Raw genomic sequence first — 27329 nt, 5'->3', positions numbered from 1 at the left:
AGGTTCAAATAGTAGATCTACTGATTGCTAGTCTCGCCACGCTCTGCTACAGTTTTCAAACCTAATTCATAATAACACTCTATTACTAATGGGCAACATAATTAATTTCTGAAACCATAAAATTTACGGGTCTTACGGGTGAATACTGACACACGTGATTTAATTAATCTAGAGGAGTTTGGTCGAGCTGTCGAACGGTCATGAGAGTCTCTTGTACCTTCAAACATTAATAATTTATCAGTCCCAAGTCTTACTCAATCATTCAAAGCTGAAACTCTTAAGTACATAAGCATTTTTCGGGTTTGACTATCAATTTGGAGGCTTTCGAGTCTGAATTTGACCAAACGGATTACGGAATCAGAATCAGGACGTCGAAAAACATAAAGTATGACTTTTCGAAAATTCAAATTCTTGGTCAAAATCAAAGTCAACAGGTTTGACTGATGATTTGGAGACCTTCGGTTTCGAATTTGGCGAAACGGACATCGGAAACGGGTTCGGCACGTCGAAAAATATTAGAATAAGTATACTCGAACAAAATCAAAGGTCGCTTAATGGCCGGTTAAAGCCGGTCAAAGTTTTGGTCAAAAGTGCTCAATAGTCCACAACAATTATTACGAAAATAGCACTATTTTTAAAAATAATTACCAAAATATCACCATTTTAAAAATAATTACCGAAATATCACCGGGTCAGGTCGGGTCAACGGGTCGGGTCGGGTCGGACCGGTTCGGACCGGTCAAGCCGGTCAATATATAACACCCCCAATTTGAATCTTCCCCACATGCAGGGGCGGCGCGTGGGGGCGCGTGAGGCCTCCTCCGGTCTCAAAAAATTTCTGAAAAAAATTTCAAAAATTCTTTTAAGCGATTTTGAGTCACTTACCAGCCTCGGTTCAAATTTTTGAACGGTGGAGAGCTCGATTTCAACTCGGCCGAATCTTTGACCGCTTCACCTCCCACACAAGCCATCGCCTACGGAGACAAGGAGGACACCGTCGGACTTGGAACGACACAATGAACACGATGGTGAGGGAGGTGTCGAAAACCAATCAACGATCAGAGATGAATTTAAGATTTTCTCGGCGGTGGCGCTAAAAAAACATCGAGACTTTGACTCAAAATTCACGTCGTTTGGCAGCATTTTGCTATAATTGGTTTACTGGGTTTTGTTCATGGGTCGAAGATGAACACGACGGTGGTTTCAATTTTACGATTGGAGCTCGGACGACGTCGTAATCGAGCTTGAAAGTAAAGGTACGGGAGGAAGAAAGTTTAAGCAAATTAAGCATGTGTTTTCTGATTTCAATCAGAAAACACGCTTATAATACAAGCCCGTCGACACTCCTTGGAGGAATTCAGGTTGGTCCCTGAATTTCCTTCAACTTCTAAAATGACCTATAAGTTTTGAAAACTTTTAATTTAGTCACCAAATTTCACCAATATAAATATATTTTTTTTCTCTCGTTTTTCCCGGTTGTTACAATGGGTTTACAATAACTAGTTAACATAGAACTACATTGAACTGGAAGTTAACCTATGCGTATACTATTGATAGCCACCCAGCAGTGCAGAAGACTTCAGAAAACCACATTGTCTGTTTCTCACAGTCAATGAACACATTAATTTAGAGGAATAAACCAATTTTCAATGGAATTTAACTAGAAACATCTGTGGAAAATGTAAAGTCTTAAAGAAGAAGTCTTCCCACTTAGAATTGCTCCTACCACTCCTCCAATTGTCGTTATTGAACCAAAAACAGAGTACTGCAAATTGGTGAGAAAGATTACAAAGGGTTCATCAATTTTTCACAAATATTCATGTCCAATCTATTTGTCACGCACCTAAATCATAGTAACATAACTTACCTTCAAGTTTCTTGTGCTTTAAGTAAGTGGAAGCTTATCGAATGCATGAGTTTTTGTGTTTGTAAACAAATAGAAATTGAAAGCAAAAATTATAGAAGAGATTGGGGAGTACTAACTGCTGGTACAGAGAGGCCCAAATCTTGCATGATCCCGTTCTCCGCTGGTAATGAGTAACCAACCTGGGTCCATTTTCAAAGTTAGTTCATGAAGGTAGCAAATACAATCATCTATGGTATGTTTTCATTCAGTTTTCCCCAAACTTGTATCACATCTTCATGTTAAATATGAAGAAGAAAGTAAACAACTTACAGAACAACCATAGCAGAAAGAACCACAAACAGCAACAAACGTTCTGAAGACGAGAAGAAGTGTCAATGAGGAAGCAGAGATATATTGTCAACACAAAGAAATATGGATTTAACATGAAGACGATGTTAACATGAAGAGATATGATGTTAATATAAAGAGATATAATATTAACATGAAGACAAGTTCGTTTCTGAAATTTTTGTGGCCCTAAGGCAAACTTAAAAAGTAGACATCTAATCATAAATATTTAAAAGAAAAATTCTACAAAGCTCGTCGAGCGTAGATGAGCACTGTTAATGATGAGCACATTTAAATTAATTTAAAAAAATTAAACTATAAAATATTAAACGTATAATTATAAATTAGTTAAAAATCTAAATATAATTTGATTAAAATATAATATTTATAAAACATTAGTTTCAATAATCTTATTTTAATTATAATTAGATCAAATATTAATTTGGAGAATTTATAAACCATAACTTAATTTCACAGCTTTATAAAATATTAGTTTTATGAATATTGTTACATTTGGATTTTTAACTAATTTATAATAATATGTTTAGTACTTTATAATTTAACGTTTTATAAATTAATTTAATGGTACTCATCATTAACGCTGCTCATTTGTGCTCGTCAAGCGTGACATCATCATATTATTTAAAATCTTTTAAGAGAAGACAAAAATAAATTACTAATTTACTTGTAAATTATGTTTTTATTTTGCTCATAATAAATATATTAAATTTCAAATAAAACAATTCCAAAAAAAATATTAAACACTCAACTACTCACAAAATAATTTCTACGAATATTTTTAGATGTACTATTACTAATAATAGTGTCTATATCAATATGATCAAATATATTTTTATCAATACATAAAATGGCTAGATCATCCAACTTTTCTTGTAACATTAACGATCTTAAATAAGTTTTCTACAATTTTAATTTTTTTTCAACAAATAGAAGTGTCATTGCGTTTCTTTAGGGAGACATGATATGCAAAAACCATCAATATCGTTTGTTAGTGCATCTAAAAATATATAAACTAAGTTTGCTCGACGCATCTCTTTGCAAGTGAGATATATTGGTAACATAGTCTACTAAGGGGTTGTTTGGTTCGGGAAATGTGGGATTCCCATGGGAATAAAATCCACATTCTCATGTTTGGTTGGTTGGGAATCTCATTCCCAATAATGTTTTATTATCAATAGTAGATTTTTTTGGGTATATTATCGGGAATGTCATTACCTCAATTTCTTTAGGTATTGTTGGATTACTAGCGTTGTGGACTAAAATGCTCTTAAATTTTTTTTTCTTCAAAAATATCATTCTTCTGTCATTGAATAATAAAAATTATACGAAGTTTAAATTACAAATTTATTCTTAAATTAGTTTAGATTTACAAAAAAAATCTATAATTAAAATTTTATATGAAGTTCAGTGATTAAAATAAAATTTTAGCCTTTTATTAAACCTTTTTATATTTTCAATTTTGTAAAAAATTTATATAAATTTTATGAATTTAAATTTTTTAAAGAAAATATATAAATATTTTCCAACTTGTTTAAAAAATATATAATAAGGACAATTTGGTCAAATAATCCTATTCCCTTAACCAAACACAAAATACAACATTCTCAATAATCATATTCCCTGGTAATCTTTTATTCTCACTGGTAATCTTACAAACGTTCCCTAAATGTATTGTTTCATGGGAAACAAATTTAAAAAATATATATATTTCAAATAAATCTTAAAGGAGAATAATATAGTATTTTAAGGGAAACTATTTTAAGGAATATAAATTTGATGTTTTAAAGGAAGTGCTTTCAACGATTGTATTTCGAAAGAAATAATTTCAATTGAGATTAAATTTTCAAGAGAAATAATTTTCAAGAGATAGTTTTCTGATTTATATGTAATATATACGATTGCCTCATTCAATATTCTGAAAGAATTTTAGTTTGTTCTGAATATTAATTTGTAGAGTTGGAACTCAAAGTAGCACAGAAATTGTTAGGAAAGTAAACATTGTTTTCCATCAATACCGACTCTTTTCTAGACTGGATTGACCATTTAAGTCAGAGATGAAAAATGCAATTCATCATATTCATCACACTAGTAGACTACATTAACTACATAGTACATACACTTAGATGCATTTCAGACATAGGTATGAGAACACGACTCTGAATAAATCCTCTAAACACAAATATTTGGAACATATCCGTGTTAGATGCATACTCGACTCCAACGATACTCGCACTCAACTCCAACTACTATAGCTAGAAAGCGAAATGACTTCAGATCCAAGGAATATGGCTGCAAACTGAGCAGCAGCAACATACTCGAGCAGAGTGCAATTCTACCTGCAATCAAAAGGGCATCTCAGATATATATATGTAACTCTTCTACCTGCAATGAAAAGGGCATCTCATATATATATATATATATATATATATAACTCTATACAAATCAATGAGAAAGGAAAATAAAGTATACCAATGAAGATTTGGGAGTAAAAAAGATTTACTTTTAGAATTCAGTGGAAACTAAAGCAAAAAGTCAAGTCTCTCCTTTAGAACTTTGGGCATCCTGCAAGGAATAATATCACATTGAAAGGTGAAATAACGAATTGGTGAAGTATGTATGCATTGAAGGTGAAATCATTTACTAATATTTTATCAGAAGCATATATATCTGCCTACTTTTCCTTCAATAGTGGCCTTTCTGTAGTATGTATCCTTGGGCTGAAACTCTTCAACATGAACAACCTATAAAGGATTTAATTAGTCTAGGAAAATACAGATTTAAAGGTTTTTTTTTATAGGAATTGAAGGCCTCGTTAAAGGAGCTTGTAGAGAAGCTCCTTCATCAGAGGAAGGAGGAAAAGAGTGCCTTAAGATTTCATTAAACAAAAGAAATTACATAAGATACAAACAGAGAGCCACCCCCAACAAAGACAAAACACCAGAAAACAACAGAATACAACCCTCCACAACAACACTAGCAGCCAAATCACCTCAGCTACACCAACAACTCCAAAAAGACAACCAGAACTTGGCCCGAAACATAGCACAACACAGTACAACTATAATAGAAGCCAAAATAACAGCTGACACAAACCATAGAAGCCAAATTCGATCACTAAAGCCATGAGCTTCCACACGATAAGAGTTGAAACAAAACAAACTTTGAGAAAACTCTGTCCGCCAATCTGCACTGATTACTCGACTTGACATCGATGACCAACCGAACCTCCAACTCCAAAATCAAAAATCATGTTCGAGTCCCCGAAAACAATTCACAACATATTGTATCTTTCAATACGTCCACTACTATAATGTTCCGAAAACAAAAACACTCGTGAGCCTTTAGACTCTAAACCCGTATCTTCCCCAAACTGTAGGGATTCTTTCGCTTCCTTCTTTTTCCTCTGCCACCTTGCATGAAAGTCAGAATCATATAGGATTCTACCTTCAAGTTCAGACAATTCTTCCTCACATTGCACCTTACTGTGATTAATCTTGTTGCGGCAGTCTCTAGACGTCCATTGGGGAGCCGAATATTTTCCTTGAACAGTTTGGAGAGAGCTGAAATTATTATTTCTCCCCTCCTTTGCTGTCCGGTTCTGCCTGTCCTCACCCTTGAAACTTTTGAATGCACCATTATTTTTAAGGCCCACATTACTCACATCCTCCACCACCTTTGTCTCTACCCGACCATCCAACATAGGGAATTCTATTAAATAATCCTTCATTCTCTCAAAAGCACGTGCAGTCTCACTACTTTTCCTTTTCTCATTTTCTGCCTCTCTCCGCGTGAACTAGTACATCCTCGTGTTCCACTATTTCCTTAATTTTCGATTGTACCATCCCCTGACCAACAACAATATTCCTCAGTTCCGTAATTAATTCCTCCCCTATGTTCCTTTCCTCCTCATCCTCACCCGACAAGTTGCTGCCTTTATTTCTGTTCCCCATACAACATAATAGATTGTCTTCTTCCTCATAACACCGCTTGGAATTCTTCTCCTCCGAAGAGTCCATGCTTCTTCTTGCTTCCTCAGCACATTCCTTCATCTCGGAAGTCTTTACTGGCGAGTCACCAACGAGTTCCCCCACCGTGGATAACAGGTAGGCAACTACCTTTTCCATCATGGACGAATCTACCCAGACAGATTCTGGGCTGAAACAAGGTTCAAACTCAGAAACATATACTGTAGAGTTCCGATCCCCGACTTTCAAATCTAAGTAGTCTTCCACTCGAGCTTGGCAGTTCGTAGTTATCTGAAACAATGCCCTATCAAACGAGCCGGGATTTAAGGTCCCTTCCTCAATGGAGATAAGTTCTCCCCATTTTTCTGCAATGTTTCAGAAGGTGGAATGTGATGTAGGGGGATCCGAGACAGATGATGCTGAGCTGTCAGATTACACCTTGATGGCGCTGAGATACCATGAGTTGGAAGATCAACGCAAAGGCAGGAGTTGATTGTGATATGTTCCTCATTGAGGCCGTTTTGAGTACGTTTCAGTCTTTTGGCCATAACTTTGGCTACAGGTGTCGGAATCGTGCATAAGACCCCAATTCGGAAAGCCTCTTTCGACGCGCACGCTGTCCACATGAGCATGGCTCCATGTGGCCTTTTTTTTACCTCAAATTATGCCATTTTCCCCTCCGAATCACTAGTTTTATTTATTTTTTACTATTTATGGTAATATTTCGCTTGTCAGATAGGAAATCATTTTAAATCCGATATGGGCCGGATTTTTTTGCATATTGCTTAATTTATTTCGAATTTCAATTTAGAGTGATTTCTGAGATTTTGTTATTTTTGGAAAAATTCGTATAAAGACTATTTTTGGCTATAACAGTCCGGCTTGTGGACTGATTTTGGATTGTTTGATTTTATAATATTCTGTTAAACCCTAGAGACTTTTTTTCCTCGGACTTTGGGCGAATTTTCTCTTGTGAATCATCTGTTGGAACTAGCCTGCAGGATAATCGCTATCCTGTCCGGCGTCAGAATGACTCCACACAAACGATGGGATTCCTTTGCACGAAAGCATTGCTCGACGGCTGCTGCACTGAAAATTTTCTGACCACACTTCCACTTTGAAAGCAGTTTCTCAACGCCCCAATCTGATTATTAAGAGAAAAATCCCTACTCTCTTCATCTTCAAAATGATTAAAATTGCTAAACCACTTAACCTCATAATTTTCGGACCTAACACGCCTTCCATATGCAAAAGAGCAGCCAACTCTTTCATTTTTAAAAATTTTCTGCACCAACCTACCAAGCTATTTCTGAGAGTTAAGAGCTTATCCTCGTCAACAACACCGACTATGGGAGCCTCTGAATGAGTATCAACCTCCACTTTACTCTTGACCTCGGCTGGTTTTGGACCAGAAAACTTCTTTCTCTAGAATTCTTCACGAGGTTGAAATCTCGCCATGAAAACTCTAATTTTAAAACCTTGAATCCAAGATATATCAGCACAGTTGATAGTCTTCCTCGCGTCCTCCAATATGGTGAAGCGAACAAAGCCAAACCTACTTCCTCCCATGCTTCTTTTATTAGGGATGAAAGAATCAACCACGTCGCCATATTTATCGAATAATAACTAAAGATCTTGATGATGAAGACACTTTGAGATATTGAAAATAATCACTGTAACGCAATTTTTCCCAACAGATCTTCTCACCTTACTCGTCATCTAATAGATATGAAAAGGGAAAAAGAAAGAATTTTTTGAAAACGCCTGATTTTTTAGAGAGAAAGATCTTCTCTCGCTAACTTTTTAAACACAATAGTTTGATATGTTATTAACTTGATTTAAAGGCTCTTTCTATAACAATGGATTGAGTGGTTGTCACTGCCTGCAATTTGTTAGCATTATCCATTGTTCTCGCAATTTGAAGGATTATGGCATGCCTTTTTTATATATATAAAATAAATAGAACACCTACAGAATATTTAGTTATTTGCAAAATTAATCCTCACGCAGTTGGTTGGCTGCTTCTGCCATATCGTTCTCCAGTTTCCCAAACCTACAATGGACAGTTCCTCTAAGCAAGGGAATGCCGCCTACGAAATTCACTTAATTGTGTCAATAACTTCATGAATCAGAGTAATGATATAAAGAAAACAGTAGTACAGCATGAAAAAGTTAATCAAATATTTTTGGGGAAAAAAGAAAATATATAATGAAAGAGAGAAAGAAATGATGCAGAGAAAAGAAACTAATGAAGTAATACCTTTTCATCGAAGAGAGTTGGAGAGGCAATCTCTGAGTTGTTTCCTTCTGCAGCAGAGATGAATGTTTTCAGTGTAGGACAAGTTTCGATACTAAGACTTGTCAACAAGGGGAATTCAAAGTAATTTCCATGGCAGAATCTCGTCAGTTTAGGAAGGTCTTTGAGCAATAGGAATTCTAGTACACGGAATGTTTTCTGATTCATCATTTCTTCTTTGGTTAATCCTTTCACAGAGATCACATTTTCCACATTGTAACAATTTTCGACCTTTAGCTTCTTGAGTTGCACAAAACTTTTCACCATAGAGCATGAAAACAGGCAGTTCAAATTATGACAGCCCTCGATTGTCAAGCATGTTATATTTTGGGCATAAGAATATGTGGCCAGAAGCTTGTGTTTCCAAACTCGCTGAATGTTGATTGAAGATAGCTCCAAATCCTCCAAGCTCGGAAAAACCTGCATACAGTATATATAGTCTTGAATGCATGAACAAACATTTCAATTTTTAATGAATGTACATCAATGATGATTGAAGCTAACTATTCATTACTGTTAACTACTCCAAGAATGTGAATCTATAAAGGCTAAAAGGACCAAAAGTTACCTGTATGCAAAGGGATTGATGGACTTTTAAAACTATATAAAAAATGTCATTTTGAACTGATTCATACCTTTTCTATGAACAACTGTTGAAGGATAACATTAAGGTCGCCTTCCCAGTGCCCTACATACTTGCCTTTAGTTGATTGTAGTCCATGCAACATCGGTGTGCTTAACTTCCCCTTTGTGAAAAATTCCATCTTTGGACACCCTCTGATGATTACTTCTTCCAAGGAAGGAAATGCTAAGGTATACTTCCCTGAGCAGAAACTTGATAGGATCGGTAGATTAACAAGTTCTAAAGAATTGAGTTGGGAGAAAACAATGCCATTCGTTATTTCATCAGTTGTTAAAACTATGATTTCTTCTAACATTTGGCAATATATAACACACATTCTTGTGAGTCGGGGAAAATATAGGTTTGGAAGTGCTCCATGGCATATCTCCTTCATATTGCTGTTCCGAATCACATGCAATTCTTCTAAATTGGGGAATGCTTCCTGAGAAATTAGGGGAAATGTACGTTCAATAAAAAATTGTCTAAACTGATGCCATATCCCCTATTATACCTCAATTTTATAGGTTCATCAATTAGGTCCAATCGCAAACTTCATCAAGACTGAATACATGTCACAAATTCTAACAGATGCATATGTATTTAGTTAGTGTTGTGAACTGTTACCTCAGTGACCCAAAACAGGGGTTGTTGAACAGGGATTAGAGGTTGGCTCTCTCCTTGTGTTTCTCCAAAGTTGATATACTCCCTAGCCAAATTCTCTACCTTGCTACAATCACTTACCGCCAATAATTTTAAGGATGGCCATTCCGTAGTATGCACCTTGGAGTAGAAACCCTTCAACTTGGGTAGCACTCGAAGATACAACTCTCTCATTTTAGGAAACACAAACTTGGTGATTGATTTGAGTTCGATCAATTGGGCGGATGTCACTGCGTGTGACTCATTGGAATTGCGTAAGTGATCGTCATCAGGTCCAATTATTTCTTCAACCGACTTACCTTCATCTATTGCCAGAGTTTCTAGCTTTTCAAGTCTTTTCACCATACTAAAAGGTAAAATATTTGAAAGTCTTTCACAGTCTTTCACCCAGAGCATGGTCAATTCATTAAATGAATTCATAGTGGGTTTATCGTGCCATATCTTTCTGCACTTCCCGATGCCTTGAATGGTCAAATGGATCAAGTTAGGGAACACAACCTGCGGAAATTATTTAAGTAAGAGGTGTCGTTAAAAACTCCCTTCATAGTTGTCCCTTTTCACGAAAGAAAGGAAGAGGAAAAGAGTACCTAAAAATGTAGAGGATATAAAAGGACACCACACAAAAAAACAAGGAAGAAAATCACCTTTTGGTTGAAGAGGGTTGGTGAATCAGTCTCTGAGTTTTCTCCATGACAGAATGTCCCTAATTTTGGAAGCCTACTGAGCTCCAATAGATTTAGTTTAGTGAACCAGTAAGCCTCAGTTATCCCTTCTTCTTCTGCTGTTGCTTCATCTGTAAAGATCACTTCTAAGTTGTCGCAATCGACAAGGCTAAGTTGAACGAGTTCCACAAAATTTTTGACTAAAAACGGTGGAAATATATATTCCAAATTGTGGCAACCCTCCACAATTAAGATTTGCAACTTATGAACACTAGAGGATATAGCACCGAGTGGTTCATCTGGCCATAAATTTTGGATGTTAGTGGACGATAGCTCCAACCCTTCCAAATTGGCACACAAAACCTGCAACCATTCAAGTTCAACAGCAGGAAACAAAACAATTTAAACTATAAAGTAATTAATTTTTTAGAAAGGTTCAATTCAAGGAACTAATTTTTAATTAATTGTTGGCATACTTATATCTTAAAGCCCATACCCTGGGATAATTTTCTTTCTATTTAAAAAAATCTAGAAATTAAAATAGTGATTTGACTACACAAATTTCAAAATGCTAATTCCAAACCTATCCCAAATCAATTTAAGAGATTATAACACTAAACGGAGAGAAGAGAAGAGAAGAGAGTGACCTTATCATTGAAAAAGGGTGTGTTTTCGCCATCTCTTGTACATGTCATTGCATACATCATTGGACAATCATCTACTTTAATTGTATGCAATGATGGACATTGCAGAGTTATATTTCCCATGCAAAAACTTTTCAACTCTGAACATGACTCCAGTCTTATCATCTTAAGATTTGGTAGGAAGACTGTATCCATCGCAGATTCCTCTGCTTCTTTCTTGATAATGTACTCCATCATGGGACATCTCTTCACTGTTATATGTTCCAATTGCACAAGTTCCAAGGCCATGGAAACGCTAAATATGTATTTCAAGCTATTACACTCCTCCACTTCTAAATCTTGTAGGTTCTTGAAATCTACACTTTTCTCCTTCCATATTTCCATCGACTTGGAAAATTCGGATAGGATCAAATACCCGTTGCCTTGGTACCCAACCTTCATAAAGTAATCAAGCAGAGAAACAAGGGTTAAACTTCATAAAGCATTCAAGGTTACCACTAAACAACACGAAAGAAAGAACGAGATTATGAATACCTTTTTTGAATGCAATTGTTGGACAGTGCTGTCAAGGTCATCACTCCAATGTTCTTTACCTTCTCCATATTCTACACTTTGCAACAACGGCGCATTTAAAACTCCCTTACAAAATAACTCCAGCTCAGGACAGCCACTCACTATCACTTCCTCTAAACACGGGAATCCAAATGTGTGGTTGCCTGAACAAAATCTCTTAAGTCGTGGTAGACTCACAAGTTCCAAACTTTTCAACCTGCTGAATATAATGTCGCACGTTGCTTCATCTTCCCCACTTCCAACTATTTCCTTCATTGAAATGCATTCTCTTATGATCAATTGTTTGAGTTGAGACAGACCCTGCACTGCTAGACATGTATCTAAGTATTTCATTCCTTTGCAACCCCACACCTTCAAGGTGGTGATATTTTGAAACGATGTTGAGGATGATCCTAAGCTCATCAGATTCCAACAATTGTTAACTTCAAGAGTTTCAAGGTTGGGTAGAATGCGGTCCACTTGCACGTCTTGCTTCCATAAGCTATGTTTTAGTTTATGAAGCTGTGTCAGTTCTATTTTTCTAATTGTTGACAGTGTCCTATCATACATCCCCTTATTACCAGTATCTCCTTCGGTATAGAATAACTCCTTGATTTCACAAACAGAGATACAAAGCTCTTCTAGATTGTAGAATCTTTCAAGGAAAGAAATTTGGAAATCATTAACAAATTTAGCCCTGTTGCCTTCCACCCTAAAAGCTTTTATTTTATGGAAAAGGTTGTTTGGCAATTGACCACCGCTTATCATTGCAATGTAATCAGCACCGATTTGCAGGCGTTGTAGTTTAGGGATGACCTGAAAACCAATCAAAAAACAATTTTGGAGTCACTATGTTCATCTTCCTATATTAAGATTTAATATTTTAATTTAAAATAAAGCAGAACATATAGAGTGGGAGCGAGAGGGTTATACCTTTTCAACCAAGAAAAGTGGTGGTTGGGAGTCAAGTTGTTGGTTGTGAGTGACGAGTTGTGTACCAAATATCTTCATTTCCCCGCACTCGGCTGCTGTTACCTCTTTTAACATTGGCCACTTTGTGGTATGCCTACCTGGGTAGAAACATTTGCATTCTGGTAGCCACCAAAGCCTAAGGTAGGACAGCTTATCAAACTCGAAAGTGACAGTAGTTTCCGAATCCAATCCTTCCTCTACTTTGGAAATAATCTCCTCCACTCCACAGTTAAATATTGCAAGATCACTGAGTTGTGGGAGGTCTCTGGCTACTGAGGCTGGAAATACATTCTTCAGACTCTTACAAAACCCCACAGATATTTGATGTAGATTTTTAAATGAAAAAATGTCTTTGGGACCGTTTTTCCAAATATATTTCAAGTTTGATAAATTTGTAATGCTGATTACTCTTAGTTTGGGAAATGAATTTGGTGGAAGTGGGTTCTCCCATATCATCTTCAACTTTTCCAAATGGCGAGCCCACACTCTCTCCAAACTGGGAAATGAAACCTGCACTCATCATGTCAAAATAATGAAATTAAGAGCTAGCTCTACAAATACATATATGATTACATATACATACAAGTAGAGTCGAAGCTTCAAACTTATTGTCGAACAGAACGTGATTTGATAATATATAAAAATCAAGAATTTAAGAATGCTAAAAATAATAATTAAGCTACCTTATTGTCGAATAGAACATGATTAGAAAAGCATTGGTTGCCTTTCATTGAAGATCTGTATATGAAACCCTCCAATTTTGGACAGTTGTATATTCTCAGTGACTTCAAGGTCGAAAATTCAATAACTTGAGTTTGGTAATCGGAGCAAAATCCAATCAGATGCTGAAGATCAGTTAGCTCTAAGGACTTTAACCGAGGAAATAATGATAAATTTATACCAGTTTGGGTTTCTTCTTCTATTTCCTCCATGAAAATGATCTCTCTTAAGCTATAGCATCTAATTATCTCAAAGTTTGTGAGATGCACTAGACATTTAGCCATAGAAAATGAGAACAGGTGTTTTAAGCTTCCACAACCCTCGATTTTTAATGTTGTCAACTTCTCATAAGTGCTGAATGATGTACTCGAAAGTTGGTTGTGCCATACCCTTGTAACATTAATCGACTTCAGCCACAAATTCTCCAAGTAAGGGAACGATATCTACAACCATACAAATGATTTCAGGAAATATTTGAAATAAAAATTTAAAAGACATTGAATTGTAAATACCTTTTCATTGAAAAGTGGCAACTCATGTTGAGGTAATGAGCTAGTAGCACCGGTTTCGTGTTGAGGGAAAAAGCTAATGAGCTTAGGAAGATCATGTAGTGTCAGGGACCGTAATTGAGGAAATTCAAATTCATCATTAATAATGTATTCAGTATCCAAACCATTTTGGATATGTAGATTCTTCAAATGCGATATGCTTTCTTCCTCTGTTAACTCCTGCAATGCAATCTTCACGCCTTTGAGTTCACCCAAATGTAAATCTTCAGTTTTTTTCAACAACTTCTTAATTCCAAGATCCAAATCATCCATGCCCGTGTTTAGCCTCAGTTTTAGGGTTCTTGAATATCGATACTTGCCAAACCGCTCCCACTCCCATTCCTCTCCTATGAAAATCTTGTATCTTTTCAACTTCTGCAACTCCTGAAAGAAGTCGTGTGGTGCCGCCTTAGCATCTGGGATTTGAACTTCTAAAGTGGATAAACGAGACAGTGCATGCAGATCAGCAAGAGTGACACTGCTTTGTCCCCATTGAATAGAAGTCCCACCCATATATAATTCTTCTAATCTTGACAAACTTGACAACACGCCGTCTGAAATTGTTTTGAGCATAGCACAGCGACTAACGTCTAACAACTTTAGCTTCACCAGTTGCCCAATTTCTTTTGGTAGAAATGTAATATCAGATTTCAAAAGGCTAAGAATTTCCAAGTTGTTGAGCTTTCCAATAATGGTAATATTATCTCCCAGCTTGCAGTAATCTAGGCACAACGTGCTGAGGCTTGTTAGTTTACAAATCGATGAAGGTAAAGAAGAAAATTGAATACTAGCCAAATCTAAGACATTAAGATTTGTTGCTTCCTTGAAGAAGTCATCCGGTAATGTCAGGGAAAGATCATTGCTATACAAAAGGAAAAGAGAAAGCTGTGGACAATTCAAATTGTCAGGAAGCCTGTTGATAGTAGGATATTGCAAACAAATCTTGCTGCACTTCTTCATTGACTCCGCATCTGGCCAATCTATTAGAACATCCTCCTCTCTTAAGGCAAACACCTGATTGTCCTTGGAAGCCATTGATTTGGCCACAATATAAGTAAGATCATGCACATCAAAGCATTCATCATTAGTGTTACTATCAAGCAACAAACAAGATTCTTTCAGGGTACTCATCATTGTTAACAACGCATCCCGTCCTTCTTTCATGGTCTCTACTCCATTAATTAAACCCAAACCTATTGTATATCTCAACAAATCTTCAATGTTACTATCACGATGCAATAGACTGCAAAGCAGGAAAACCTTCTTGAGGTCTTCACCCCGTAAATTATTGATACTCAATTCAATAGCAGAATATACCTCAGCAGATATCTCGCTCGGGTTTTCTGAGTAATGCCTTTGTAGTTGTCGTAAAGCCTCATTCCAAACAAATAAACTTTTTTTTTGCAACGCCCTAGCAACTGTGGCAATGGCAAGCGGCAATCCTGCACATCTTTTGGCTACCTCAATTGCTGTAGATTGCAGCTCTTTATCGCTTTCAAAACTGTCCCCAACCATCTTCTTAAAAAACTCCCAGGCTTCTTTTTCATCTAAATGACGAAGCTGAAAAGTCATCGTAGCGCCCATCCCATTGCTTAGAACATTTTCATTTCGTGACGTCAACAGTATCTTGCATCCTTTGTGTTGACTTCCAAATGGAATTCCGACTTCCTCTAGGTCCAGTTTCTTCCAAATATTATCCAGAATAATAAGAACCCTCTTCTCCTGATTCTTCCCTTGATTTAACCTTTCAAATAATCTACTGGCTCTTACAACTGTACTCTTTTCTTCGATCTTCAAACCCAACGATTCTGCTATTTCGTCTTGGATTTTCTGAATGTCAGGTTTCTGAGATACAGTGACCCTAACCACTGAATTGAACAACTTAGCCTCCTGGAGTTGTCTTTCAACTTCTTTAACTAGTGATGTTTTCCCCACTCCAGGCATCCCGTACACTCCAATCATGCTGGCAGTAGAATCTTTCAGGGATTCCATGATATCATTGAAAACCCTTTCCCTTGATTGAAAGGCCTCAAAATTTGTATCCACTATGAGTTGTGGAAGATCATGGTAGCCCACGCTGTTAAATTGACATTCTTTGATAAGCTCATCAAAAGCAGCGGCATCTTCTTCCGCTTTCCTGCTAAGCTTGTGTCGACACTTGATGTTGGGACAGAAGCCAAAGAAGCACTTGTTGATTGCTTTGACTTGAAGATCCTTCACTTTATCCTCCTCTTCGGCGATAACCTTGTCCACTCTATCGCACCAACCTTGCACATCCGCTTTAATCTTCTGCACGTTCCTTTCTGCAACAACAATATCTTGCTGCACGCTTGATCTTTTGTCAATCAACCTCTGAAGTTTGTCCTCGAAATTCTTGACGTATCTCTGGTAGAAAACTACATATCTGATATGACGTTTTGCGTCATGAAAGATACCCTTTGCAGTTTCAGAAGAGATATTGGCAGCAGCACCAGTAGCAATTGCTTCCATTTTTTTTTCTTTTTCTTTGGGGGAGGTTCGAATGGAAAGCAAAACAAACAAAAAATGAACAATGGATACAATAAAGGAGAATCAAGAAAGAAAATACTGAGAAGAAGCAGGCAAGAAAGAACAACCTTCAAAACAGGGAATGAATGAGACGAAGGTTAATAGGTAAAACTTAACGATGAAATGAAAATTTTGCTGAACACCCACTCGGAAAAACTGAATTTCCAATCAAATTCAGTAACCCTTGGGCTGAATGATTTCTTTCATAATATTGAATCAAATCAGGTAGAGAGATAGATTAAAAAAAGACTTTAGTATTTTTTTTATTGTTTAGTGGATGTTTGTTTGCACCAAAAGTCTTGAAAATATCACAAGCTCACATGCCAGTCATTTACCAAAAGTCTTGAGAATATCACAGCTCACATCGATTTTATAAAAAATTGTTATCTTTCTTGTTTTGTTTGGTATATAAAATTGTCAGATTCTTTGATGGATTTGTTTAATTTCATTCGATAATTTCGCATGTGGAAAAGTGAGAATGGGAGGAAGTTTATGCATTATTACTTGGTGGAAAGTTGGGAGAAAATAAATTTATAAATATTTTTAAAATTATGATATGTATTTTTAAAAATATATGTTAAAAATTTTAGAAATAAATAAAATATTTATCGTTATTTAATAATTGTTTGTGGAATTATTTTTCTTAGATTGTATATTAAATGCTATTCCAAAATGTATATAATATATATAAAATGCCTTTTTAATATTTTACCTAATTACTTATTTTACAAAAAATATAATTATAATATTATAATAAAAATATATATTTTAATCAATATAATAGATATATCAAGTAAATTAAAAAAATGCATAAATGTAATTATATTTTTATATGTAATTATAAAACTTTAAATTTATATAAATGTACAAATTGAATTAATTAATAGAAAAATAACATTTATTAAATTGATCTCTATCATTTTATTTTTTATTAATCATGAAATATATTATTGAAATATTATAATGATTTTTAAAAATTGTAAAGATAAATTATTATTTGGTAGTTAAAGGAGTAATATTTTATTTTAAAAGTTCTGTGTTCGATTAACTATGACCAGGGACAAAGCTATGTGTAAGGTTGGGGCACTTCCCCCAAGTTTTTTATTTTTAAAAATTATATAAGGATAAACATGTATTTAGACCTTAAAATTTTAGTTTATTTTGATTTTGTCTCTCATTTTGGTTTATTTTGATTTTACCCTTTTCATTTTCCTTTGTTAGTTACATCTTGTCCTCTTGAATTAGAATACTGACTCTGTCTCTTGCTGTGTCTGCAAGGTGTGTATCAATATATATGTTATCAATGACTAAAAAAAGATTCTAAATAAATATTATCTTATAATTATCTTAAACTACTAAAAAAATATTGAAACATAAAGTACTTCTAAAATTTATTATCAATTGAACCCAAAGGAATAGCTTCGTTGGTTGTAGGCGTTTTATCCCATAAGTAGGGGTGAGCATTTGATCGAGTCGAGTAAAAAAATTTGAATTATTTGAGTTGACCAGTCTTATTTTATAACTCAAACTTAACCTGAAATTTTTCGGGTTCAAGTCGAATTATTAGAGTTTCTATACAAACTTAATTGTAATTATTTATAGTATTATAGTACGTTTTTATTTTAATATTTTGACTTTCTCTTACCATATATATATATATATATATATATATAATTTTTTGACTTTCTCTAACCATATATATATATATATATATATATTTCTTCATATTCTTTTCACATTACAATGTTATTTAATATATCACATACAATCTAAAATTATAAAATATATTTACAATATTATATTTCAAAGAAGGTATTTTGAGGATAAAAGACTAATGGGAGTATAAAGGAGTCAAAGAATTGATGTTAAAAAATAATTTGTAAACAATTGTAGTCAAAAGACTAAATTGAGTAAAATGCAAAGTTAAATAACTAAATTAAAAAAAGAGAGTATATTTTTATTAAAAAAAATAAAAATTGAAGTTACATAGATATTCTATAGTGGTATGAGAGCATGTGGTTTAAATTTGGTAAAAAACGTACTTAAAATGAAGGATGAATTGAAGAAATACGAAAATCATGCACAATTGAGGGATTAAATTGAAAAAAATAGAAAATTTGTTATCAAAAGTGAAATTGAAAGTACATATGTATTTTATGATGGTTTAAGAGCATGTATTTTAAATTTGGTAAAATTTTAACTTAAAATGAAGGAGGAATTGAAGGAATAAGATATCAGAGAACAAATCGCAAATTAGTCAAAATACTCATTCAAATTTTTAGTTTTTTGAGTTACTCAAAATTTTGAAATTTCAACTCGACTCGAACTCGAAAATTAAAATGATAATTCGGGTTGACTTGAATAACTCAAAATTGGAATTAAAAAATCGATTTTTCAAGTAGAGTCAAGTTTTACTCACCCTTAACCATAAGAGGCATGGGTTCAAGCAATAATGAAGTATAGGCGCGTGTAATATATGAAAATAAAAATCAATTATCATCAAAAATTGAAAAATATAAATAAGGAAAGAAACACTAAGGATTTCTCCACTCTTAATCAATTATTATTATCTTTCTTTGATTTTAATTTAATAAAAAAATTGAAAAGTATAAATAAAGAAAGAAAGACTAAGGATCTCTCAAGTATTTATCAATTATTATTATATTTCTTTAATTTTAGTTTAATCAAAAATTGAAAAGTATAAATAATAAAAAAAAAGACTAAGGACCTCTCAAATATTTATCAATGATTCTTACTATGTTTCTTTGCTTTTAGTTTAGGCTCAGATAGCATAAGTCCTTATTAACCTTGTCCAACCTATCGCACCAACTCTGGACATCTGCTTTAATCTTCTCCACGTTCCTTTCTGCAACAACAATATCTTGTTGCACGCTTGATCTTTTCTCAACCAACTTCCCAAGTTTGTCCTCGAAATTCTTAACGTGTCTCTCGTAGAAGATACCTTTAGCTACTTCGGAAGAGATTTTGGTAACAGCACCAACAACAATTGGATCCATTTCTTTCTTTCTTTTTTCTTTGGGGGAGGTCCGAATGGAAATCAAAATAAACAAAATGAACAATAGAGAGACAATAAAAAGAACCAAGAAAGAAAATACTGAGAAGAAGCAGAAAAAGAAGTATCTTCAAAACAGATAATGAATTAAAGGAAAGGTTAACACTTGACGGTTGATATTGACAATGAAAATTGAAGAGGGAACACATACAGAACCACCTATAAACGCTGTAACAGCCAAGGATGATATTTACTCTCCTCCATTCAAAACATTTTTTTAAATAAAAAATATAATGGTAATTATAATTTTAACATTTTGTTTACTGTCATTTTAATGCTCATTATTTTTGTTTAAATTTAACTTTCACCTTTTTAACCATTTGCCAAGTCTTCCGATCAGTTTGGATTTTGGAACATAACCCCACCCAATTCATAATAGACAAATTACGTGCCAAAAATTCAACAATATCAAAGCTCCTCCGAATACATACGGACCACAACCCCACTAGATTCATAATAGACAGATTTAGGTGGTGTTTGTTTTTGCAGAGGTAAAAAGTCTGCAGTCTGCGAACCACATCTGTAGGCATCTGCAGCAGAAGAGGTGGACCAAAAGTCTGCAATCTGCAAGAAGAAGACTGTTTGTTTTTTAACGTCTGCAGACTGCTAAAATAAACTGAAATATAAATAAATTGATTTTTTAAACTTAAAAGAGTTTTGCAATACTGAAATTTAAATAATTTTAGTTTTATAATAATGAAATTTAAATAATCCATACAACTACAATAATAAATTTTTTTAAAATAAATCAATACATATTTTAAAATAAATCAATCCATGTTTAAAATAAAATTTTCCATATTTTAAAATAAATCAATCTATATTTTAAAATAAATCAATCCATATTTTTAAATAAATCAATCAATATTTTAAAATAAATCAATCCATATTTTAAAATAAATCAATCCATATTTTAAAATAATTTTTTTTCATATTTTAAAATAAATCAATCCATATTTTAAAATAAAATTTTCCATATTTTAAAATAAATCAATCCATATTTTAAAATAAATCAATCCATATTTTAAAATAAATTTTAAAATAGATTTAAATAATTTTAATTTCTTTGAAGAGGTTTGAAGACCTTTGAAGACATAAAATCATGTCTGCACCAAGAAGACCTCGCGCATACGTTAGAAGAACTTCTGTCTTTTAAAAAATAAACGGTCTGCGAAGTCCAATATATGTGCGTGGTCTGCGCGGCGCAGACATAAGAGCTTTGCAGACTTTACATAGTAAAAACAAACACCACCTTACTCACCGTCTAGTCAATAACTACAGCTGTCATTGATTTGATGCGACGGAACCACCACCATTGTCGCTATGATTTCTTGTGACATTGTTGACCTCAAGTAATTCTTCAATAATTTCAGCTTTGAAAAACTTTTTTCTGCGGATGCTACCATTACCGGCATTATTAATAAGATTCGATAAGCAATTGAAACATTAGGATAACAATCTCTAGCTTTAACAAACTCAAGAACTTCAAGCACTGACATGAATACATTTGGCAAAGTCAATTGTAACACTTTATTTTCAGGAAAAAAAATCATCTGCATCTACATCTGACAAATTATTATGAGAAAAAATAATCTTAAAATTATTACAACATTCTTTTAATAAGTCAATAAGAAATAAGTTTATGGGCCATGCTTTTAATTTAATTTATTAATATTTATGGGCTCTGCTTTTAATTTAGTATATTAATATAGTTTTTAACGTTATAATGAGAACAATAAGTCAATAAGAAATAAGTTTAAGGGCCCTCTTGCATTAATATAAGAAAATAGTATATTAATATTTATGAGCCCTATTTTTAATTTAGTCTATTAAAATATAATAAATTAAAATTATGGGCCCTGGGCGGGTGCCCCTCTTGCCCCTGCCCAGAGTCGGCTCTGCGTTAAGTTCTAGTTTCATTTTGGTCAATCATAGTTAAAAAGTTAACATTGATACTTACGTGTTACCATAACAACGGGTAAATACCATGTCATCATTAAAAAAATTACCACATCAACATTTTTGTTAGTTTTTTGACGATAAGTGACCAAAATGAAACTAAAACGTAACTATTTTTTAAAAAATAGTTGGATGTCCAAAACATAATCGTAAGAATAGTTAATGACTAAATACATAGTTTACCCAAAATATGATTATATTAATAACCCTTAATATAAATATAGTTTCTTACCCTTTTTTTAATAAAAAAATGTTAGCACTATGAGTCTATGAGCCTGTGCACGCCAACACTTCTAGAGCTTGCAGCATGAATGATTCTAGAAGGCTTCTAGGAGTTAAGTTGTTAAAGATCTGTTGTGGTTGTTATTAGTCAGTTACAAAGTCTGTACCAACCTTGTAAAGCTGTATATAAGAATGTGAGAGGTGTAGATCAATAATATACATTTTCATCTTCTTCATTCTGCTTTTATGAGTTCATTAGCTTAGATCATATGTCCAACATGGTATGAATCGCCATTGATCGTGGGGTCATATGTCCTTACTTCCGCTCCTGAATCTAGATTCTTGCAGATAAACTCAACCATGGATCTTACCTCCACGCCATCTCGAAGCTTCTCCAACAAGAAAGTTAACGTGGTTCTTGATGAAACCAATTTCTTGCTTTGGAAACAGCAGATCTTGCTTACAGTCCGGAGCCACCGACTGGAGCGACTGCTAACCGGTGATGTCTCCTCACCGCCCATGACGGTTATTGATCCAAATGGTGAGACTCGTGTAAATGATGAATATGAAGATTTTGTCACGCAGGACAGTGCACTGACATCATGGCTTCTTTCAACGATGAGTACACATATGCTCCCTCAATTTGTTGGAGCTGATACTGCTGCTGTCGTTTGGGAAACGGTTCTAAAGTTCTTTGCAAATCGCTCAACTATGTCAGTTATGAGCCTGCATTATAAACTGCAGTCTATAAGGAAAGGTAATGATAGTACGCGAACTTATCTCATACGCATCAAGGAAGTATGTGATGCTCTTGCCTCGTGTGGTGGTGCAGTTCCACCGGTTGAGCAAATTGTGACAATCTTGAAAGGTCTCCCTCGTGAGTATCAGCCCTTTATGGCTGTTGTTTCTACCATGAAAGAAGATCTTTCAATTGATAACATACATACAATGTTGATGGATGCTGAGGTCCAAATTGCAAGATTTGATAAGCAGCAGGAAATTCTGCCAATGATTGCCAATTATGCTCGAGGAGACACTGATCGTAGTAACTCTAATCGCTCAGAATATAGGAACAGTCGTGCACCATCATCTGGTTCTGGATCGAGGAATGGAGGTCGAGGGCGTGGTCGAACACGTGTGCATTGCCAACTTTGTGGGTAGCCAGGCCACTTGGTTGACCGTTGCTGGCATAGATTTGATGAAGACTTCAGTTGTGTTACTATCAACTCTCAATCTCCCAAAGAGTGTTCCTCTAGTTACTATTCCTCGTCTGGCTCATCTTCTGCCAGTAACCAAGGCTGCGAGTGTTGCTGACGTGTAAAGACAGATTCTCAAGCAAATATGGCCACAGTTTCCTCTGAACGCTGGGTGGTGGACTCGGGTGACACCCATCACATTACACCAGAGAAAGCAAATCTTACCAATGCCACTAATTTTCATGGACGAGGTAAAATTACAGTTGGTAATGGTGTTTCTCTTGACATTCAAACAGTTGGTAGGGCAGCTTTACCTACTACATCCAAAATTTTAATGTTACATGATTTGTTGCACGTTCCTCATATAACGAAGAATTTGCTTTCGGTTTCGAAGTTTGCTAGGGAAAACAACATCTTTTTTGAGTTTCATGCAAATAACTGTTATGTTCGTGATGAGATTACCAAACGAGTACTCCTGACTGGTGAGGAATCTGGAGGGCTCTACTCTTTTGTGGCAAATTACACTGGGAAAGAAGACAGGTGCATTGCTGCTGATGTTAGTTTAGCTACTAAAACTGTGACTAGTGAGCTTGAGGAGTTATGACATAGAAGACTTGGCCATCCCTCTACTGAAACACTAAGACAAGTAACTAAAGAGCTCGATGTTAAACTTTCTTTTGATATCAATAAAATATGTACTGCTTGTCAAATGGGTAAAAGCCACAAATTACCATTTATGCAATCAACCACATCCTATGAAACTCCATTTCAACTTATTTTCACTGATTTATGGGGGCCTCCACATATCTCCTCGAATGGCTTTCGGTATTATGCTTCTTTTGTCGATGCTTGTACCAGACATACGTGGATTTATCTCATCAAATATAAGTCTCAGGCCACCAAAGCCTTTTTACTCTTCCAAAAGATGGTGTTCACACAGTTTTGTGCCTCTATTAAGTTTGTTCAGAGTGACTGGGGTGGTGAATTTCACAGTCTTTCCCCACTTTTAACCAAAGCTGGCATCACACACAGATTAGCATGTCCCCACACATCTGAGCAGAATGGGATCGTTGAGAGAAAACACAGATATTTAGTTGAAATGGCTCTTGTATTACTGGTACAGACAGCTTTACCAATGGAGCTTTGGTCGTATGCTATCATTGTTGATGCTCAGTTGATAAATAAACTGCTTACCAAGGTCCTACAGGGGCTCTCTCCTACTGAAAAACTATTAGGAAAGAATCCAAATTACAGTGAGCTCAAGGTGTTCGGGTGTCAATGCTTCCCACATCTGAGACCCTTCCAGACTCACAAGCTTATGTTTCGGTCACAACCGTGCACCTACTTAGGTGTTAGCCCCTAACACAAAGGCTTTTTGTGCCTGGCTATTGATGGGAAAATATATATTTCTAGGCATGTTGTTTTTAATGAAACCGTATTTCTTTTTGCAGGAAAGTCAGCCCCAGTTAAATCATGTGTGATACAGAATCATCGTTCTCAACCTCTTGAGATCGTGAGAAATAAACAGTTCGCGCCTGTGCAACAACCTGCTCAGTCAGGTACCCCAGGCAGTTTTGAATCAGGAGAAACCTTGCCTCTTAACATGGAAGGTGTCAGTGCGTCGTTGAATTCCCCCATAGCAGTAGGTACTGGGTCTACTCCTGCAAGTGGCTCTACCGAGAGAGGAGTTCAAGAATCCACCAATGTAGCTACTTCCAACAGGGACACTAGTGAAATAAATGGAAATTTCGAAGTCAATTCTGAAATTCCTGCCAGTGAAACCACTCCTACCAGTGAAGACAATGGCAATTCTGAGATTCTCCATGCTGGTGGTAGGTCTCATACGAACATACACCCTATGCTCACAAGAGGAAAGTGTGGCATTTATAAGCCCAAAGCTTATTCCTCTCAATTTGATGAGGATGTTCCCTCGACTATTGATGAAGCTCTAAAATCACTTAAGTGGGCTACTGTTGTTCAAGAAGAATATGATGCACTTAAAAGGAATGAGACCTGGACACTTGTTAAACCACCTTCAGGTCGTGTTGTTGTAGGGTGTAAGTGGCTTTTCAAAGTAAAACGAAACCCAGATGGCTCAGTGAATAGGTACAAGGCGTGTCTGGTTGCCAAAGGGTTTTCACAAGTACCTGGGCAGGATTACCTTGACACCTTCAGTCCTGTTGTAAAGTTTACAACGCTCAATGTTATTTTGTCAGTTGCAGTAACCAATAGTTGGGAGTTAAGGCACGTTGACATCAACAATGCCTTCCTTAATGGAGACCTAAGAGAAGTTGTCTTCATGCAACAACCCCCTGGTTTCGAGCAGTCAGCAGCATATAGTGTGCCTCTTGTGTGCCAATTGCAGAAGGCATTATATGGATTAAAGCAGGCTCCTCGCAACTGGCATGCCAAACTGAAGGATGTGCTTCTTTAAATCGGCTTTCAAGTGTCTCGAGCTGATACCTCCTTATTTTTCACAAAAAATGGCAATGAACATGTCTTTCTCTTGGTCTACGTGGATGATGTAGTAATTACAGGATCATCATCATCTTCTATTGCCAATGTTGTTTGCACGCTTCAAGACACGTTTTCACTCAAAGACATGGGGTCCCTTAGCTACTTCTTGGGAATTGAAGTAAAGCGGTGTCGTGGTGCTTTGATGCTCAGTCAAAAGAAATTTATTTTAGAGCTCTTGAAGAAAGCTGGCATGGAAAATTCTTCACCATGTGCAACACCAATGGTTCTGACATCCAAGCTAGCTGAAGATGGTGAACCACTGACTAATGCTACTGTATATGGATCCATTGTTGGGTCCTTATTATACGTTTGTCATACTAGGCCTGAGCTGGCCTTTAGTGTTGGGAAGGTGGCTCAATTTATGCATGCGCCTCATGCAAGTCATCTACTAGCAGTAAAACGAATCCTAAGGTACCTTGCAGGAACCCTTGAGTATGGGTTGGTGTTTCTGCCATCCAAGGCGAGGTACACGGTTTCAACATTTGCTGATGTTGACTGGGGTGCCAATGTCTCAGATCATCGATCAGTCTCAGGCTTTGGAGTATTCCTTGATAATCACCTAGTTGCATGGAGCTCCAAGAAACAAAAAACCGTGTCACGATCAACCATGGAGGTTGAATACAAAAGTCTTGCTGACACTACTGTAAAGGTTACTTGGATAAGCACACTAATTGATGAACTTGGGCTGAAGCAACACGGAAAATATGTTATCTAGTGCGATAACACAGGGGTCGTGGCTGTAATACCCCAAAAATTTAGACAATGACCAAAATAAAAATTGGGAAAGTTTGATGGTCAAAGTAGAAAATTGGGAAAAAGTTTAGGGAATTAAGTGATAATTTCCTAAAAAGAATTTTATTCCATAAATAGATGGTCTACTCTTGAGATTGGAGCTTTATGAAAATCATATTTTTTGGATTTTGAATTTTGGTAAAGAAAAACTATAAAAGGTTAAAGTCCGATAAGGAATCGGTAATTCCGATCGAATTGGAATTTTACAAAAATATGAAGGATGTTATAAAATGGTTGGAAATATTATTATAATATTTTAGATCAGAGAATTTTGGTTTGGAAATGTGCAAGTTTTCAGATTTAATCGAAACAATGGAATTTAGTGACTATAACGCAAGATTTGAAAATTCAAGGTGAATTTCGGAAGTCAAAGTCAAAATAATTTATGTTTGACTTTGTAATATGATAATAATCAGATTTCTTGATTTTTTGGTGATTAGGGAAATTCATTAAGGGCAATAATGGAATTTCATATTGAATGGAATAAAATACTCCATTATCATATTATATTAAGCATGAGATGGACTTAATTATTATTAGAATAGCAATTGGGGGAAACATTTCAGCTCATCTTCTTCCTCCAAGGGCCGGCACATTCAAGCAAGAAAGGTAAGCATTTTTTAGTTTCAATTTTGAAGCTATTTCTTGAGAATTTGACTAAGTGTGGTTAGGAAAAATATTCTACTTTCAATTCTCTACATTTTGACATGAATATTTCTAGGGTTTCATGTTCAAATTTATCTTGAGTTGATGAAGGGGATTTTGATTCTTGTGTTTTATGGGTTTTGAAGAGTTAAGTGATTTTAAAGAATTGGTTGTAAGAAATGGTGAAGAACCTAAGGATGAAGTTAAAGAAAACAGTTTAGATTTTGATTCTGGCAGTAGGTTCGAAAATTCACCAGAAAATATATAAAAATAATTTCGAGGTGAATTTTATATATTGTGTTCATATATGGATCTAGTTTTGTTTAAAACAAACAGGGATCAATTTCAAGTTGTATACAAATAGATATGAATTGTTAACCAAGGAAAGGTCAGAAAAATCGGACAGCAGAATTCTGTATAAAACAGATTATGTTGGTGAACTTTGAAAATTCACCATAAATTGTACAGAATGAATTAGGAGGAGTTATGTATATGGATAGATTCGTATTCAAATCTAGTTTT

At 35.1% G+C, this 27329-nt stretch overlaps 1 protein-coding gene and 1 long non-coding RNA gene across 2 annotated transcripts in view; both read right to left on the bottom strand.

The window, feature by feature from the left end:
• Nucleotides 1-27329, bottom strand: part of LOC120167289 — a 60661-nt gene that overhangs the window by 9074 nt on the left and 24258 nt on the right. The window lies entirely within an intron of this gene.
• LOC120167277 lies at nt 4227-16557 on the bottom strand. The gene is made up of 13 exons (XM_039176345.1): nt 13821-16557; nt 13272-13751; nt 12550-13098; nt 11599-12432; nt 11068-11499; nt 10403-10783; nt 9723-10256; nt 9112-9540; nt 8441-8896; nt 8187-8270; nt 4891-4956; nt 4716-4777; nt 4227-4551 (listed from the first exon to the last, which is right to left on the bottom strand). The coding sequence occupies exons 1-12, from the start codon at nt 16344-16346 to the stop codon at nt 4748-4750; spliced, it is 6801 nt and encodes a 2266-aa protein (XP_039032276.1). The 5' UTR covers nt 16347-16557; the 3' UTR covers nt 4227-4551; nt 4716-4747.

Source organism: Hibiscus syriacus, unplaced genomic scaffold, assembly GCF_006381635.1.
Source record: "Hibiscus syriacus cultivar Baekdansim isolate YM2019G1 unplaced genomic scaffold, ASM638163v2 tig00111671_pilon, whole genome shotgun sequence".
Lineage (NCBI taxonomy): Eukaryota > Viridiplantae > Streptophyta > Magnoliopsida > Malvales > Malvaceae > Hibiscus > Hibiscus syriacus.
Note: the sequence above shows the minus strand (reverse complement) of the source record. Positions and strands in the feature narration are given on the sequence as shown.